This window comes from Chiloscyllium plagiosum, unplaced genomic scaffold (genome assembly GCF_037043375.1).
Source record: "Chiloscyllium plagiosum isolate Xiang-an unplaced genomic scaffold, Cpla_swu_hap1 HiC_scaffold_8, whole genome shotgun sequence".
In the NCBI taxonomy this organism is placed as follows: domain Eukaryota; kingdom Metazoa; phylum Chordata; class Chondrichthyes; order Orectolobiformes; family Hemiscylliidae; genus Chiloscyllium; species Chiloscyllium plagiosum.
In genome coordinates this window covers 98,612,002-98,629,665 of record NW_028270146.1, presented here as the reverse complement: position 1 = coordinate 98,629,665, position 17,664 = coordinate 98,612,002, and the positions used below count along the sequence as shown (strand labels likewise).

The following is a 17,664-nucleotide window of genomic DNA, read 5'->3' as shown; positions in this document are numbered from 1 at the left end:
TGTGATGACAGTGGAAGGTGGGAAGAGGAAAAGATTGAAATTCCCAAGACTTAATTGATATGTTTGAAATTCATCAAGTGAAAGAGCCCAGTTGTCAGTACTTCAGAAGCAAAAGGGGTTTGGCTTCAGTATTATTCTGTATTTTGACGCAATTCCTTTAACTCAACAAGCATCACTCATCAGACATCGTTGCCAGTAAACCAAGTCTGCCTGGCGGATTGACATTCTAGACAATTATCCGATCAGACTACTGTGTGCTAAATTTAAGTTTAAAACGTCAGGATCAAATTCATTGGTGTGAAAATGTAACAGGAACAAACATTCAAACGAATATTTTCAAATGTGAATGGAGACTTAATGCCATTGGAGTGAAGGGTGGAAACCTTCTGTTGTAGTTTTTCAGACTAGAAAATTGGATAATAGTGCTCTCCAAATGTTAGTGCTGGGAACACAGCTTGTTCAAAATATACATATAAGTGAGTTGGATACTGGAATATGGAGTGAAATGATGCAGTTTGGTGATGATGTCAAATTTGAAGGTGCTTCAGTTCATGAGGATGACACTAATCAACCGCAATATAACAGGTAGGTTAGCAGAATTGACAGTCAAATGGTAATAGAATTTTATACAGAGAAGTCTGAAAGGTGATCACATTGACAGAAGACCAATTGGATGAGGCACTGGTGAAGAAGGACATACAAGGGAGGTAGGGAGAGGAGGAGCTCATGTGCATATATCTTTGAACATTGCAGAAAGTATTGAGAGAGTTGTTAGTAAAGCAAATAGGATTTTTGGTTTCATAGCTGGATATATTGATCTGGGAAGTTATATTGAACCCTTTTTAAGGTTCTGATTAGGTCTCAACTAGAACATTGTATTCTTGGAATATGTGCTTGGGGGGAGTAAAGGTTGCAGGGTTGAGGGGATAGAACTGTGAAATGGATCTGATTGGATTGCTGTTCAAAGAGCTGGTGTGCACTTGATTGACCTTCTTTTGTGCCCTAATGACTTTTTGACACAGTGGGCTAAACTTAAACTGTTCCTCAAGACATGTTCAGAGGTATAGGGAATTTAAACGGTGGTTAAACGGTGAATGTTTGGGACCCTATTATCATGTGGCTTATGTCTTGATGAAGCCAGTGAGTGGCTTTCCTGTCTTCACCTTTCATTTTATTAAATATTACATTCTTTAAATCTCACACCTCACTCCCCATCACTCCACCCACTGCCCAACTCATTCATGCCAACCCATGTCAAACCATTCTACTCACCTACCCCCTTTGTCCACTCATAACCTATTCCAATTTAATGACAACAAACTTCCACCCAGCGATATGGTCTCTTTTAGCCCTTTGTCTGTTTGGTGCCAACAAGTGTTAATCCATGCTGTTAAACACCACCCTTTGCACTTACACCCATGCCAACTTAGTATCCTTGGGAGGCATGCAAAGATGATGTAAACTGAAGTTCTAAATAACTATTACAGAGTTCACTATATAAAGAAAAGCTCACCTGCAATAAAAGGCCATTAAATGTTCTTAAACCTACTCAAATATTAAACCCATTATAAAATTAAAAATTTATAATCAATATTTCACACCAAAGATAGCTAGCTAATCCTTTAGCATCTTTCAGCTGTCAATCAAACCGTGAACTTACAATCCCTCTCCATTGCTGTGATAACCATTAATTGAGGAAAACAATCAAGCAGTAATAAAGTTATAATTAGAGCAGTTGGGATTATATCAACAAACTGCGATTGAACCTGCTTGCACAGATTTTTTTTAAAAGCTCATTGACTTGGGCAGTCTACTTCTTTTCAATTGTTAAGGGGCAGGTGTTTTAAACAAATTTGGAGTTTTGATAGTTCTGTTTACCTTAAGCACCATTCATGAGTATTTACATCTATTCTAAAAATTTGAAATTCCCACACTTTGAGATAAGGTCCTTGCTTGAATAAAACATGGGGTCTGTTTGAACTAAGCGCTGAGTACAAATGACGCTGATGAGTTCAGGTTTCCCACATCTGGCCCATAACCCTCCAAACCCTTCCTATTCATATACCCACCCAAATGCCTCTTAAATGTTGCAATTGTACCAGCCTCCACCACTCCCTCTGGCAGCTCATTCCATACACGTGCCACCCTCTGTGTGAAAAAATTGCCCCTTAGATCTCTTTTATATATTTCCCCTCTCACCCTAAGCCTATGCCATCTAGTTATGGACTCCCCAACCCCACGGAAAAGACTTTGCCTATTTACCCCATCCATGCCCCTCATAATTTTGTAAACCTCTATAAGGTCACCCCTCAGCCTCCAAAGCTCCAGGGAAAACAGCCCCAGTCTGTTCAGCCTCTCCCTATAGCTCAAATCCTCCAACCCTGGCAACATCCTTGTAAATCTTTTCTGAACCCTTTCAAGTTTCACAATTTGGAGATGCAGGTGTTGGACTGGGGTGTACAAAGTTAAAAATCACACAACACCTGGTTATAGTCCAACAGGTTTAATTGGAAGCACACTAGCTTTCGGAGCGACGCTCCTTCATCAGGTGGTAGTCCTTTCACAACATTTTTCCGATAAGAAGGAGACCAGAATTGCACGCAATATTCCAACAGTGGCCCAACCAATGTCCAGTACAGCCGCAACATGACCTCCCAATTCCTGCACTCAATACTCTGACTAATAAAAGAAAGCATACCAAAAGCCTTCTTCACTATCCTATCTACCTGCGACCCCACTTTGAAGGACCTATGAACCTGCACTCCAAGGTCTCTTTGTTCAGCAACAGTCCCTAAGACCTTACCATTAAGTGTATAAGTCCGACTAAGATTTGCTTTCCCAAAATGCAGCACCTCCCATTTATCTGAATTAAGCTCCATCTGCCGCTTCTCAACCCATTGGCCCATCTGGTCAAGATCCTTTTGTAATCTGAGGTAACTTTCTTCACTGTCCACTACACCTCCAATTTTGCTGTACCTCTTATGCTCGCATTCAAATCATTTATATAAATGAAAAAAAGTAGAGGGCCCAGCACCGATCCTTGTGGCACTCCACTGGTCACAGGCCTCCAGTATGAAAAACAACCCTCCACCACCACCCTCTGTCTTCTTCCTTTGAGCCAGTTCTGAATCCAAATGGCTAGTTCTTGCTGTATTCCATGAGATCTAACCTTGCTAATCAGTCTCCCATGGGGAACCTTGTCGAACGCTTTACTGAAGTCCATATAGATCACATCTACTGCTCTGCCTTCATCAATCCTCTTTGTTACTTCCTCAAAAAACTCAATCAAGTTTGTGAGACATGATTTCCCATGCACAAAGCCATGTTGACTATCCCCAATCAGTCCTTGCCTTTCCAAATACATGTACATCCTGACCCTCAGGTTTCCCTCCAACAACTTGCCCACCACCGACGTCAGGCCCACTGGTCTGTAGTTCCCTGGCTTGTCCTTAGCACCCTTCTTAAACAGTGGCACCACGTTAGCCAATCTCCAGTCATCCGGCACCTCACCTGTGACTATCGATGATACAAATATCTCAGCAAGAGGCCCAGCAATCACTTCTCTAGCTTCCCACCGAATTCCAGGATACACCTGATCAGGTACTGGGGATTTATCCACTTTTACCCGTTTCAAGACATCCAGCACTTCCTCCTCTGTAATATGGACATTTTTCAAGATGTCACCCTCTATTTCACTACAGTTTATATCTTCAATATCCTTTTCCACAATAAATACTCATGCAAAATATTCATTTAGTGTCTCCCAAATTTTCTGCGGCTCCACACAAAGGCCACCTTGCTGATCTTTAAGGGGCCCTATTCTCTCCCTAATTACCCTTTTGTCCTTAATGTATTTGTAAAAACTCTTTGGATTCTCCTTAATTCTATTTGCCAAAGCTATCTCATGTCCTCTTTTTGTCCTCCTGGTTTCCCTCTTAAGTATACTCCTACTTCCTTTATACTCTTCTAAGGATTCACTCAATCTATCCTGAGTATACCTTACATATGCTTCCTTCTTTTTCTGAACCAAACCCTCAATTTCTTTAGTCATCCAGCATTCCCTATTCCTACCAGCCTATCCTTTCACCCTAACAGGAATATACTTTCTCTGGATTCTCGTTACCTCATTTCTGAAGGCTTCCCATTTTCCAGCCGTCCCTTTACCTGCGAACATCTGTCCCCAATCAGCTTTCGAAAGTTCTTGCCTAATACCATCAAATTTGGCCTTTCTCCAATTTAAAACTTCAACTTTTAGATCTGATCTATCCTTTTCCATCATTATTTTAAATCTAATAGAATTATGGTCTCTAATAGAATTAAAGTGCTCCCCACTGACACCTCAGTCACCTGCCCTGCCTTATTTCTCAAGAGTAGGTCAAGTTTTGCACCTTCTCTCGTAGGTACATTCACATACTGAATCAGAAAAGTGTCATGTACACACTTAACAAATTCCTCTCCATCTAAACCCTTAACAACATGGCAGTCCCAGTCTATGTTTGGAAAGTTAAAATCCCCTATCATAACCACCTTATTTTTCTTACAGATAGCTGAGATCTCTTTGCAAATTTGTTTCTCAATTTCCCTCTGACTTTTAGGGGGTCTATAATACAATCCCAATAAGGTTATCATCCCTTTTTTATTTCTCAGTTCCACCCAAATAACTTCCCTGGATGTATTTCCATGAATATCCTCCCTCAGCACAGCTGTAATGCTCTCCCTTATCAAAAATGCCACTCCCCCTCCTTCTTGCCTCCCTTTCTATCCTTCCTGTAGCATTTGTATCCAGGAACATTAAGCTGCCAGTCCTGCCCATCCCTGAGCCATGTTTCTGTAATTGCTATGATATCCCAGTCCCATGTTCCTAACCATGCCCTGAGTTCATCTGCCTTCCCTTGCATTGAAATAAATGCTGTTTAATTTATTAGTCCTACTTTGTCCCTGCCTGCCCTGACTGTTTGACTCGCTTCTGTTCTCAACTGTACCAGACTCAGATTGATCTCTTTCCTCACTATCTCCCTGGGTCCCACCCCCACCCCCACCTTACTAGTTTAAATCCTCCCGAGCAGCTCTCGCAAATTTCCCTGCCATCATATTCGTCCCCTTCCAATTTAGGTGCAACCCGTCCTTGTTGTACAGGTCACCTCTACCCTAAAAGAGATTCCAATGATCCAAAAATGTGAATCCTTCTTCCATACACCAATTCCTCAGCCATGCATTCACCTGCTCTATCCTCCTTTTCCTCCCCTCATTAGTTGGAACACCGGGAGTAATCCAGATATTACTCCTCTTGAGGACCTCCTTTATAAATTTCTGCCTCACTCTCTGTAATCTCCCTTCAGAATCTCAACCTTTTCCCTTCCTATGTCATTGGTTCCAATGTGGACAATGACCTCTTGCTGGTCCCTCTCCCCCTTGAGAACAATCTGCATCCTCTCTGAGACATCTTTGATCCTGGCAGCAGGGAAGCAACACACCATTCTGCTTTTTCGCTGCTGGTCACAGAAACATCTATCTGTACCTCGGAGTAAAGAATCCCCTAACACAATTAATCTCTTGGAACCCGACATACCCCTCGTTGCCAGTTTCAATACCAGAAACTTGGCTGTTCGTGCTACGTTCTCCTGAGAATCCATCACCCCCTACATTTTCCAAAACAGCATACCTGTTTGAAATGGGTATATCCACAAACACTCCTGCACTAGCTGCCTACCTCGATGTCCCTGATCCCATCATTTTTAAAATTCACAAAATCTTTACAACTCCACAAGAATCACTCATAACTCTCTTTTGCAACTCTGTGTAACTCTTTTGCACTTCTCAGATGTTATCTGACCTGTGGAAAGTTTCTGTCATTTCTGTTTACATTTCCAGGTTTCATTGAATTGGGAAAAATTAATGGGCTTTCTGAACAATTTGATTACTGTTGAGAGAGTGTAGGTAGAAAAGGACTTATAGTTGTAATTATGGACAGAGTCAAAACCCCCACATGAATTATCATACAACAGATCTATTTGAATCTGCAAGCTTTCGGAGCTCCATTCCTTCCTCAGGCAACTAGTGAGAGAGAATACATCAAACATAATTTATAGTAAAAGATCAAAGAGTCCTGCAACTCATGCTAATATATCGAAAAAATCTAGATGGCTATTAAATCTCCATTCAGTAAGAATAGGTGTAAAGGTGACATCTCAGGTTAGACAATGCATTTTAGGTGTTGTTTCAAGTCTGTTTGCGTCTCAACCTGGAGTCAGACTGGTTTTATTTCCAGAGTAGAAATTTATAAAATGCCACATTGACTACCTACAGATCGTGTGCTTTTTGAAAATGGAATTCATCTGCAAATGCAAATTCAACCCATAAATTTATATATGTGTCTGTGCATGTGTGTTTGTATGCTTGAGAGGGAGCAGATGTGAGTAAATGGGTGTGTGTGTGTGTGTGTTTCTGTCTCACACACACAGACCTTCTCTCATACACCTACTCACAGATACTCACGCACACTTTGTCACAGGCATATACTCCCTCATACTAGCGTGCACTCTCTCAAACACACACACGCTCACACACATATACTCTCTCACACTCTCTCACACACCACTCGCACCCACGCATTCTCTCTTCCTCACACACACACATATGCGCACAAATATATAAATCAATGGAGTGAATTTGCATTTACAGATTTGTATTTGCAGATATATTCTATTTTGTTCAAAAAGCACACGATCTGTAGACAGTCAGTCAATGTGGCATTTTATAAATTCCTGCTTTGGAAATAAAACCAGTCTGACTCCAGATTGAGACACAAACAGATTTAAAACAGAGCTTCACACCTAAAATGCATTGTCTGATCTGAGATGTCCCCTTAATACTGATAAAATCTTAAGTTATCTTGGGGTAGTAACTTGAAAGAAATTCTGGGAGTTACAGACTACTCAATTGAAACCTGCATTACCACTCTTACTGATTAGACAGTTAATAGTCATCTAGCTTTGTTCAATACATTAGCATAAGTTGATTTTTCTATGTATAAATTCTGTGTGTGATGTATTCTCTTGCACTAGCTGCTTGAGGAAGGAGCAGGGCTCCGAAAGCTTGCGGTTTCAAATAAATCTGTTGGACTATAACCCAGTGTTGTGTGTTTTTTGACTTTGTCCACCCCAGCCCAACACTGGCACCTCCACATCTTGTATTTATGGAGTGTAGGCCATAGAGCTAGGGACAGGATATATAAGATTAAATAAGAATTGTAAGGCAGAGAACAAGAGATTTTGTTATCAGCAGAGATTGTGAAAGTATAAATGAACTAATAGTTAGTGATTGAAGAGACTATGTCAACAATTCAAAGGTTATTGGGATGTTTGAAGGAATCAACTTTTCTGCCTGTGAAACTTGAAGGAGTCCACACATTCATTTTATCCTTTTAGCTCCCTGTGTCAGCCTATTGCATGTTGCTGCTAATATTAGAAGAATGATTAGCTCTGGAAAATCCAACAGATGGTGCCTCTTACTGAGTTAAAATGTCACAGCAATTTGATGAGCGAGTGTCCTGTTTCACATCCTGTTATGGGTGGCACGGTGGCACAGTGGTTAGCACTGCTGCCTCACAGCGCCAGAGACCCGGGTTCAATTCCTGCCTCAGGCGACTGACTGTGTGGAGTTTGCACATTCTCCCCGTGTCTGCGTGGGTTTCCTCCGGGTGCTCCGGTTTCCTCCCACAGTCCAAAAATGTGCAGGTCAGGTGAATTGGCCATGCTAAATTGCCCGTAGTGTTAGGTAAGGTGTAAATGTAGGGGTATGGGTGGGTTGCGCTTCGGCGGGGCGGTGTGGACTTGTTGGGCCGAAGGGCCTGTTTCCACATTTAAAGTAATCTAATCTAATCTAATCCTGTGAGAGTACGAGAGATAATAGTTCCCCATTGATTGAGGGGTAAATCTGAAGATATGACTTACCGTCATTACTCACTTGCATTCCTTGACTTTGGTTTCACTCTTCCATTTCAGTGATGAGCACCTTCACCAAGTTCAGAATTTAGCAAATTACATAGATTCCTTCTGGTATCTCTGACTTTATCTTATAGGTTTTTCACTTACTAGCGTATTGTTCTTGAGTAATTAATGCCTTTCTAAATGTGATGCAAGTGGCTATTCCTCATGTGTGAGGGCAGACAGTGAGTATTGGTGGATTATTTTACTTGAGCTCCATTTGACATTTGAGCTCCATTCTGTGCATACTTCGTATCAGCACATACAGGACTAGGACTGAAGCCAGAAAAGAGAAGCACTTGGCCAGAGACATCAGCAGGATCTTCAGCAAAAACTACTGCAGTCATAGGATCATACAACACAAAAGGAGACCATTTCGCCAATTCTGCCAGTGCTGGTTTTCTAAATGAGGGGTATAATTACTCCATTTCATTTTTAAATTTTATATGCTTCTGTTTTTAAAGTTATACTTAAATCTGCTTTCACACCCTCTCAAACTTTGCACTCCAGATCATGATGACTTGCTGAGTAAGAAAGAATTCCTCATCTTTCCAAGGTTTTGTTGCCAAATACTGAAAATCTGCACCATGAGATTACTTGATCCTTTTGCCAATGAAAAGACTATCTCGATCTATCATTTCAAAACGTCCCATAACTTTGAACAGCTTTTTAAACCTTCCTTTTCAGAAAAGAAATAATATGAACTTCTCTCGTCTATCCATATAACTGAAGCCTCTCATCACTGTTACAATGAGATAATGATCGGGTATTGGAATCCTGTGATGATTTCTTTTCCGAGTAGTAAGGGTGTGGAATGCTTTGCCTGCAACGGTAGTAGATTCGCCAAGTTAAAGTGCATTTAAGTCATCATTGGACAGGCATATGGATGTACATGGAATAATGTAGGTGGGATGGGCTTCAGATTAGTATGGCAGGGTGGCGCAACATAGAGGGCCAAAGGGCCTGTACTGCGCTGTAATGTTCTATGTTTAATTCTGCCTGAAATCAGCTGAAACATCAAAATTGAGAGCTTTCTTGTCTATTTAAAAACTCAAGTTATGTTGATGATTCAGTCCATGCTGGTTCTTTAATAAAATAAATAAATGTTAAAGGAAGTATTGTTTTTCTAAGAAATGATCTTCATAACCTCTAAGTTAATTGGACAATCCTGCAAATCAATTTACAGCCAAATAAGGAAATTTCCTGCCACATTTCACATAACATACCACAAAATGCCAAAATATTAAAAAAAGAATAATACACTTTATGTTGGCTTTTATTGACCTTTGTCACAAAAATTCAAAGGATGTTTCTACTCAAAAATTTACATTACCAAGCATTAGTTTTCCATAACTAATTATGTAATTTGGCAACTTAGTGACCAGATATTCAGGGAAGTTTATTATCCACCTTCTTCTTTCCAAATGAATATGGAGTTGGTATCCCTAGAGAAATCACTGTTTGATCTGGAAGGAGAGTTTGGGGCCATTGACAATGACGAGCCAGGACATAAAGAAGTAAGGATTATATCTCATGTAATTGCTTAGGAAGGAGAGAGAAGAGGGGGACAAAGTGCTGAGAAAGATGCAGGAGTGGCCCAGAATATCGGTGGAGGAAATGCTGACAGGAGAGGGGGGGTGGGTGGAACTTGTGTTTGGTGATGGTATCATGCTGAAAGGGACAAAAATACTAAAGGATGACCTTTTGAATGTGGAGGCTGTGGAGGTGGAGAGTGAGGACGAGGGGAATTCTGTCATAGTTCTGGGAGGGAAAGCAAGGGATAATGGCAGAAGAGAATAGGTCTGCCAAGCAGTGTGGGGTTGCAATCTGGGAGTAAGTTGTCAGTGGAGTTAATAACAAGGACATATAGCAAACACTGGTGTGGCAGGTACAAATGCAACATAGAAACTTGGAGAATAAAACAGAACATTTATTGGAAGCAGAGTATAAGGAAGGGAGTAGAGATAGCTGCAAGAGTCAATAGGCTCAGAAGGAATATTAGTATCCCTGAAAATGGAGACAGAAAAGTCAAGGAAAAGCGAAGGGTCAGAAATGGACTATGTGAAAGTGAGAGAAGGATGGAAACCGGAAGAGAAAATTGATGCTTTTTTTTTAGTCCTGGACAAAATAAGACAGTGGCATTAAGACAGTCATCAATGTACCAGAAAAGAGTTGTGGTGTGAGTAAGACTGAAACAAAGGCTGTTTCACAAACTCCATAAAAAAGAAAAGCATTTCTGAGGACCATGGAAATACTCATGACTGCACCTTTTATTTGGAGGAGGTAAGACAGATGAAAGAAAATTGCTTATTGAAAGAACAAAATCAACCAACTGGACTATTCTGACCTCAGTTCAAGAAGAAAGCAGAGAGTATCTCAAACTGTCCTGGTGTGTGAGGGAGACCAATTATAGGTGAGGTGATAAAGTAGTATGCAGATAAGCAGGAAGAAGTTCACGGGGCAGGCCCAGGCCGATATGATGGGTCGACTAGAGGATTCTGTTTGTGGAATTTGGGAAGAAGTTAAAACTTGACTGTGTCATATTCGGAGAACTCCAAGATGATAATTTCCAAGATGAAGGATTTCCAGAAGGAGGTGAGGCCAATTACACTTCTGGAAACAATGTCTTGAAGTTCCCTGATAGGGTCTAGGTCCAGGGGAGACAGGAAGAAGTGTGAGAGAGTTTGCCCTCAGCCTCTGCAAGGTAGAGGTCAGTATTCCAGATGACAACAGTACCACCCTCATTGACAGGTTGAACTAAAGGCCAACCATATTAGAGATAGAATTGTGTGTTGTCAGTGCACATGTGGAATTGAATTGAATTTATTGTCATGTGTACCAAGGCACAGTGAAAAGCTTTGTCTTGCGAACTTACACAGGCAGATCAAAGAGTTAAGTTGCGTAGATAGTAAATAATAGGCAAACAGCGGCAAAACAAAAACACAGGTTTATGAGTCCATTCAGTATTCTAATAACAGTAGGGTAGAAACTGTTTCAAAACTGGCTGGTGCAAGTGTTCAGGCTTCTGTACCTTCTCCCTCATGGTAGAGGCTGTAGAAAAACATTGCCAGAGTGGGATGGATCTTTGAGAATGCTGGCGGCCTTTCCTTGACAGCGGGCCTGGTAGATGGATTCTGTAGATGGGAGGTTGGCAGTTGTGATTGTTCAGGCCGAGTTCACCACTCTCTGTAACCATCTCCAATTTTGAATGGTCTGGTTGCCTCACCAGATGCATCCAGACAGAATGCTCTCGATGGCATACCTGTAAAAGTTGGCAAGGTTATTCACCATCATGCCAAATTACCTCAGCTGCCTGAGGAAGAAGAGATGTCGTTGGGCCTTTGTAACCAGTATGTCCACATGAAGAGTCCAAGAAAGCTTGTTGTGGATGACGACTCCTAGGAGCTTGACACTCCCCACGCTTTCCACCTCTGTGCTGTTAATGTGTAAGGGGACATGAGTAACATCCTGTCGAAAGTCAATAATGAGTTCCTTGCTTTTGCTGACATTGAGAGCTAGTTTGTTCTCAGTGCAGCATTTTTCCAGGTCTTCCACCTTAAGTCTGTAGATTGTTTCATCGCCATCTGAGATTCGATCGACTATGGTGGTGTTATCAGTGAACTTGTAAATGGCATTAGTCTGGTATTTGGCGACACAGTCGTGGGTACACAATGAGTACAATAGGGGGCTGAGTATGCACCCCTGGGGGGCTCAAGTGTTGAGTGTTGGTGAGGATGAAATATTGTCCCCAGTCTTCACTGATTGTGGCCTGTGGATCAGGAAACTGAGGATCCAGTTGCAGAGTGTGCGACTTAGTCTGAGATCACTCAGTTTAGTAATCAGTCTCGAGGGGGTAATAGTGTTGAGGGCTGAACTGTAGTCAATGAGTAGGATTCTTACATAGCTGTACTTGGTGTCAAGATATTCTAGGGAGGAGTGAAGGGCAAGTGATATGGCATCTGACATTCATCTGTTGGTCCAATAGGCAAATTGGAGTGGGTCAAGAGTAGTGGGGAGGCGAGAGTTAATTAATGCCATGACCAGCCTTTCAAAACACTTCATGACCACCGAAATTAGGGCCACTGGGCAGTAGTCATTGAGACATGCTGCATGAGCCTTCTTAGGCACAGGCATGATGTTGGCTATCTTGAAACAGTCAGGTTGAAGTTGTAAATGACCGAGCAGACCTCTGCCAGTTGATCTACGCGTGCTCTGAGTGCACGGCCTGGTACTCTGTCTGGTCCCATCGCTTTCCTTGGATTCACTCAAAGGAAAACTGATGTAGTGACTGTTGGGATAGGTTGGTCGGGACTTGTCGGAATAGGTGCTACCTCTACACCGAAACTCTGCTCAAATTGGGCGTAGAAGGAGTTGAAGGCATTGGAAACATCCAATGCTGTGTTTTCAGATTATGTTACTGAAGAACAGGATGTAGGAGCAGGAAAATAGGTGGGGGCCAAGGATAAATCTTTGGGACACACCAGAGGTAACTGTGGGAACAGGAGGAGAAGCCATTGATTTTCTGAGGAGAGGGTGATGATAACATAATTAAATGAGAAAGGCTTGGTCCTGAATGGGGAAGTGCATTTACCCTATCAACTAACATGCATACAGGCAGGGAAATTGCTTGGTCTGCAGTTAGAGTCATAAAATTATTGAGATGGAGAGCACGGAAACAGACCCTTTGGTCCAACTCATCCATGCCAACTAGATATCCAAACCTAATCTAGTCCTATTTGCCAGCACTTGGCCCTCTAAACCCTTCCTTTTCATATACCCATCCAGATGCCTTTTAAATGTTGTAATTGTACTAGCCTCTACCACTTTCTCTGGCAGCTCATTCTATATGCACACCATACTCTATGTGAAAAAGATCCCCCTTAGGTTCCTTTTAAATCTTTCCCTTCTCACCTTAAACGTGTGCCCTCTAGTTCTGGACTCCGCCAACCCGAAGACAAATAGACTTTGTCTATTTACTGTATTCCATACCCCTCATGATTTTATAAACATCTATAAGGTCACCCCTCAGCTTACAACACTCCAGGGAAAATAGCCCCAGCCTATTCAGTCTCTCCCTGTAGTTCAAATCCTCCAACTCTGGCAACATCCTTGTAAATCTTTTCTGAACCCTTTCAAGTTTCACAACATCCTTCCAATAGGAGGGAAACCAGAATTGCACACAATATTCCAAAAATGGCCTTACCAATGTCCTGTACAGCCACAGGATGACCTCCCAACTCCTATATACAATGCTGTGTCCAATAAAGGAAAGCATACCAGACGCCGCCTTCACTATCCTATCTACCTGTGGGATCAGAATCAAAGGAGCAGGATACGGATCTCCTGGACATACTGAGCATGTGAAGATCATAAGGAGAGCCACAGCAGGAACTAGTTGAAGATATGAATTCAGAGCATTAGAGGATATTTAGTCAGGTTGGCTATTGGAAGGGAGGGATGGAGCAGAGGATGGTTTGAATCTTAGTGACAAACAAATTCATAAGCTCCTCACATTTAGATTTGAAAGTAAGGATGGAGGGGAAGGGATTTTGGTTTAAGGAGGATAGTTTGCACTAGTCAAACAAAGCTAGATAATTACCTTTGTGCTTCAGGATGAGCCTGGAATAAAAATCAGTTTTTGCAGATAAATCAAGACCTGATACTGCTTTTGATAGATCTGGCATTGAAACCAGTTTTGAGCCTATCCTTCCAAGTGTATGTCATTTGGACTTAAAGTACCAGAGGTAACAGTTGGTTTTATTTGCTACAAAGGCAATCAAGATGGAGGGAGGGTGTAATTGAGCAAACAGTAACTTATTTGACAGCATTTGCAAACACAATCTCTGTCACTTGGAAAGACAAGGCTGTAGATGCATGCAATCACTTCTTGATCCATTCTAACTGATCCAACTTTGAAATATATTGTTGCTCCTTTATTGCCACTGGGTCAATACTCTGTAAGTCACTACTAACAGTCCTGAGGGAGTGCCTTTATTCAGGGACTGCAGCAATTCAAGTTGGTGGCACACCACCACTGCCTCAAGAGTAGTCAGAGATTGACATTAAATGCTGGTGTTCAGTGATGTTCACGATCCACAAACAAACAAATAAAATATCTTGAGTGGTGTGCTACAACATATTCCAATACATCTGCTAAATGCTCCATTGATGTCTACAAGGAAGAAAAAAGCTTTCCTTATATTAATGCAAATGAGAACTCAAAAGCCACACATTCTTGGAGACTGATCAGAAGGTCTGCATTAAGCTACAATATTCCTTCAATATCGTTTTCAGTATTCATGTGTCAGGGTTTGTGCAAGCTGTGCGAGCATTTTGCTCAGGTCTGTGTGTTCTTACCCTTGACTCCAGTGAGTAAGTGGTGCATTCTCACTTATTGGCAGTTTGCCATCAACATTGTGTTCTGTGAATTTCCCCACTGTTCCTTTAGATGAAAGTATCACAGCTGATAAGTGTGGAAACAAATGACTTTTGGAGCAGAAAACAGAAGGCAGGAAAATGCTCCAGGGACTTGTTTGATTCTCAGTATCCTGTTCATCCTGTTTCATCACTTGTCTTTGTTATTGTGCTGAGCTTGAATGAATGAATTGTATAAACTCAGAATGGGTGAACATGAACCCCTTGAGATTACATGATAAGAGAAGGATGTTGAAGATTATCGGCTATGTGGTTCTTCACTAAGATTCAGCAACTGTAAAGGTGTTCAGTTTCTAACCTGGTGTTGCCCTCAACCTGCTGTCTCCCAATGCAATAACAACATGCCATCCAATGATGTTGCCTCAATCATGAAGTGCCTCAGGTTAAAATGCGTCCTTGACAATGTAAAGTAAAATGTGGCTCCCTTAACATTGATGCTAAAGGTGAGCACCTCAGTCCCTTATCTCGCCCTGACATCAGGGGAGGATCTTTGTTATAGCCCTTTGATTAGAGTGTGGGTCTGTGATGACAACTGGGATATCTTTACTGTTTCTAGAAACTCTGACCATAATACCACAGATTATCATAGTAATAAGTTTGTTTGAACTTAAGGTTGGATTGGAAGTTTGGAAAAAAGACTATCATCATCTCACTCCTTGTCTCCCACCCTGGTCCTCACCTTCCACCCTACCAATCTCTGGATACAATGCATCATCCACTGCCATTTTTGCCATCTTCAGTCATATGGCACCCCTCCCCACGCCATCAGCATTCCGCAGAGATCATTCCCTCCATGACTCTCTCATTAGGTCTATGCCCCCCACCAACCCATCCTTCACTCCCAGCACCTTCTCTTGCCTCCGCAAGAGGTGTAAAACCTGCGCTCACGTCTCCCCCTCCTCACCTCATCCAAGGCCCCAAAGGATCCTTCCATATCCAGCAGAGATTTTTCTGCACATCCAAAAAGCTCATCTACTGTACCTGATGCTCTCAATGTAGTCTCCTGTATATTGGGGAGACAGGACGCCAACCCACAGAATGTTTCAGAGAACAGTCTGGAACACATGCTTCCTGTGGTTGACCACTTCAACTCTCACTCCCACTCTGCCAAGGACATGCAGTCCTGGGCCTCCTCTGCCGCCAAATACTTGCCACCTGGCACCTAGAGGAAGAAAGCCTCATTTTTCATCTTGGGAAGCACCAACCAAATGGCATCAACGTCGATTTCACCACTATCCTCATCTCCCCTCCCCACATCTCATCCCAGATCCAACCCTCCAACTCAGAACTGCCTTCTTGAACTGTCCTGCCTGTCCATCTTCCTTCCCAACTATCTGCTCCACTGTCCGCTCCGACCTGTCACTATCACCTCCACCTGCATCTACCTATCGCCTTGCAAGCTACCTACCCCCAGTCCCACCCCCCCACCCATTTGTCCCTTAAAAACACCCCCCTTTCCACCACCCCCGCCCCCCATTCCTGATGAAGGGCGTATGCCTGATTGACTCTCCAGCTCCTCAGATGCTGCCTGACCTGCTGTGCTTTTCCAGCGCCACACTTTTCGACTTCCATCCTTTTATACAATGATCCATCCCTATTAAATAACCTTCAACACAGCCAGATATGATGTGAGAAAATCCCCAGTGATAGAGAATCTTGGAAACCAAAGGGCAAAAGTCACATGTTTGTTCCAATCATACTTCAGTTTCCATGTCAAGTCTCAACTTACTCTGATGCTTTAGCCCTAATTTTGGGTTTGGACAGATGGACACTGATGATTTCTGTTTCTAACCAGGTGACTGCTGGTTCCTGGCTGCCATTGCATGTCTCACTCTTAATGAGAAGCTGCTGTACCGGGTCATCCCTCGCGATCAATACTTTACAGAGAACTATGCTGGGATCTTCCACTTTCAGGTATTGTTGTTTGTCATTAAGGTGACATTGATAGAAACAAGCAAGTTATTGTTAGATTCAGTGGAGCAGCATCGGCAGGCTCTGCCTCATCTTCAATTGTCAAGCACAGCACTCAACCCTCTCTCCCAGCGTTTCCATGAGTCTCTCTGCCACAGGATGGCATTCTCTGACCTCTATTAGTGACGTCCCTGGTCCATGACAATCACATGACGTGCCCAGACATGGAAGGCAGACACATCTCTCAACGTAAAACAAACAGACAGAGAGTACACACACATCCCCACCTGTCAACAGTGAATGCACAGAAAAATCACCCTTGGCAGCACACCCTCTAGACAGACAGAGAATTAACCGACACATCATCCCAGAAAGATGGGTGTACACAGGCACACCTCATAGATAGACAGAGATTATGCAGATGCATCTCATGGAAAGATATGGAATATCAGGCACATTATCCAGATGGTCAGGGAACATACAGGCCTGTTACAGAGTTACAGCCAGACTGTGATAAGCCAGGCATTTTTCCCCTAGACAGGTTATATTCCCTGGAGAAGGATGAGGTATCCAAAGATATTTGTGGATGTTGTATACTTATGGTAGTTGTATAGTTGTCTGGTCTGTTTTTCTCTAACTGTCATTATGGAAGTGACTTGTGCAACATGTTGAGAAAATCTGAAAGACTTTGTACCAAAAGGCTGTTAATGTCATGAGTCGATTGAAATTTTAGAACTAAGGATGATCGTATGGAATCAAGATGTTTAAATGGACAACAGATTTGTGATGATTTAGTTAAATTGCACAACTAATTCAATAGAGCAAGATGACCTTCTGCTAACTCTAAGTCACCCTGAATATCACTATAGCATGAATAGAACTGTGTGGATTAAACATTAACATCTTCCAGTACTCGGAGCTACTGCTGACACCTGAAAGGGCAAGGCCTGTGTCAGTGGGCAAATTATTTGTTTCATTGCTGTAAGAGGAATGTCCAGTCATTGAAATCACACACTTCTGATTTTCCGCATTATGCAGTTCTAAATAGTCACACTGGTCCCCCACTTTTTCACTTTCCCCTTACACTTCCTATTCCTCACCTGTCAGATTCCTGTCCTGCCATGTGGCAATGGCTTTGCTGAAAATTTAAGTCTGGATCTTCTCAAGTTTCAGTTGACACTTGAGGTTTGAAGAAAATTGAATTAAAATTACTCAAAAGGTTTGGTTAAGTATCCTGGAATTTTCAGATAACTATAGGAACACTGCTAGCTCACTAGACATTTTGCAACAAACTGCAGCTCACCTCCTATAAAACTCAGACAGTTCCAGTAAG

The 17,664-nt window shown here is 42.2% G+C and overlaps 1 protein-coding gene across 9 annotated transcripts in view; it reads left to right on the top strand.

Annotated features, from left to right (window-relative positions):
* Positions 1 to 17,664, top strand: part of LOC122553855 (calpain-3) — a 107,743-nt gene that overhangs the window by 34,734 nt on the left and 55,345 nt on the right. For all 9 annotated transcript variants that reach the window (XM_087990156.1, XM_043698285.2, XM_087990157.1 and 6 more), the window contains one exon: positions 16,216 to 16,334. In XM_087990156.1, the coding sequence (XP_087846282.1) occupies positions 16,216 to 16,334 (119 nt within the window). The remainder of the gene's footprint in view (positions 1 to 16,215; positions 16,335 to 17,664) is intronic.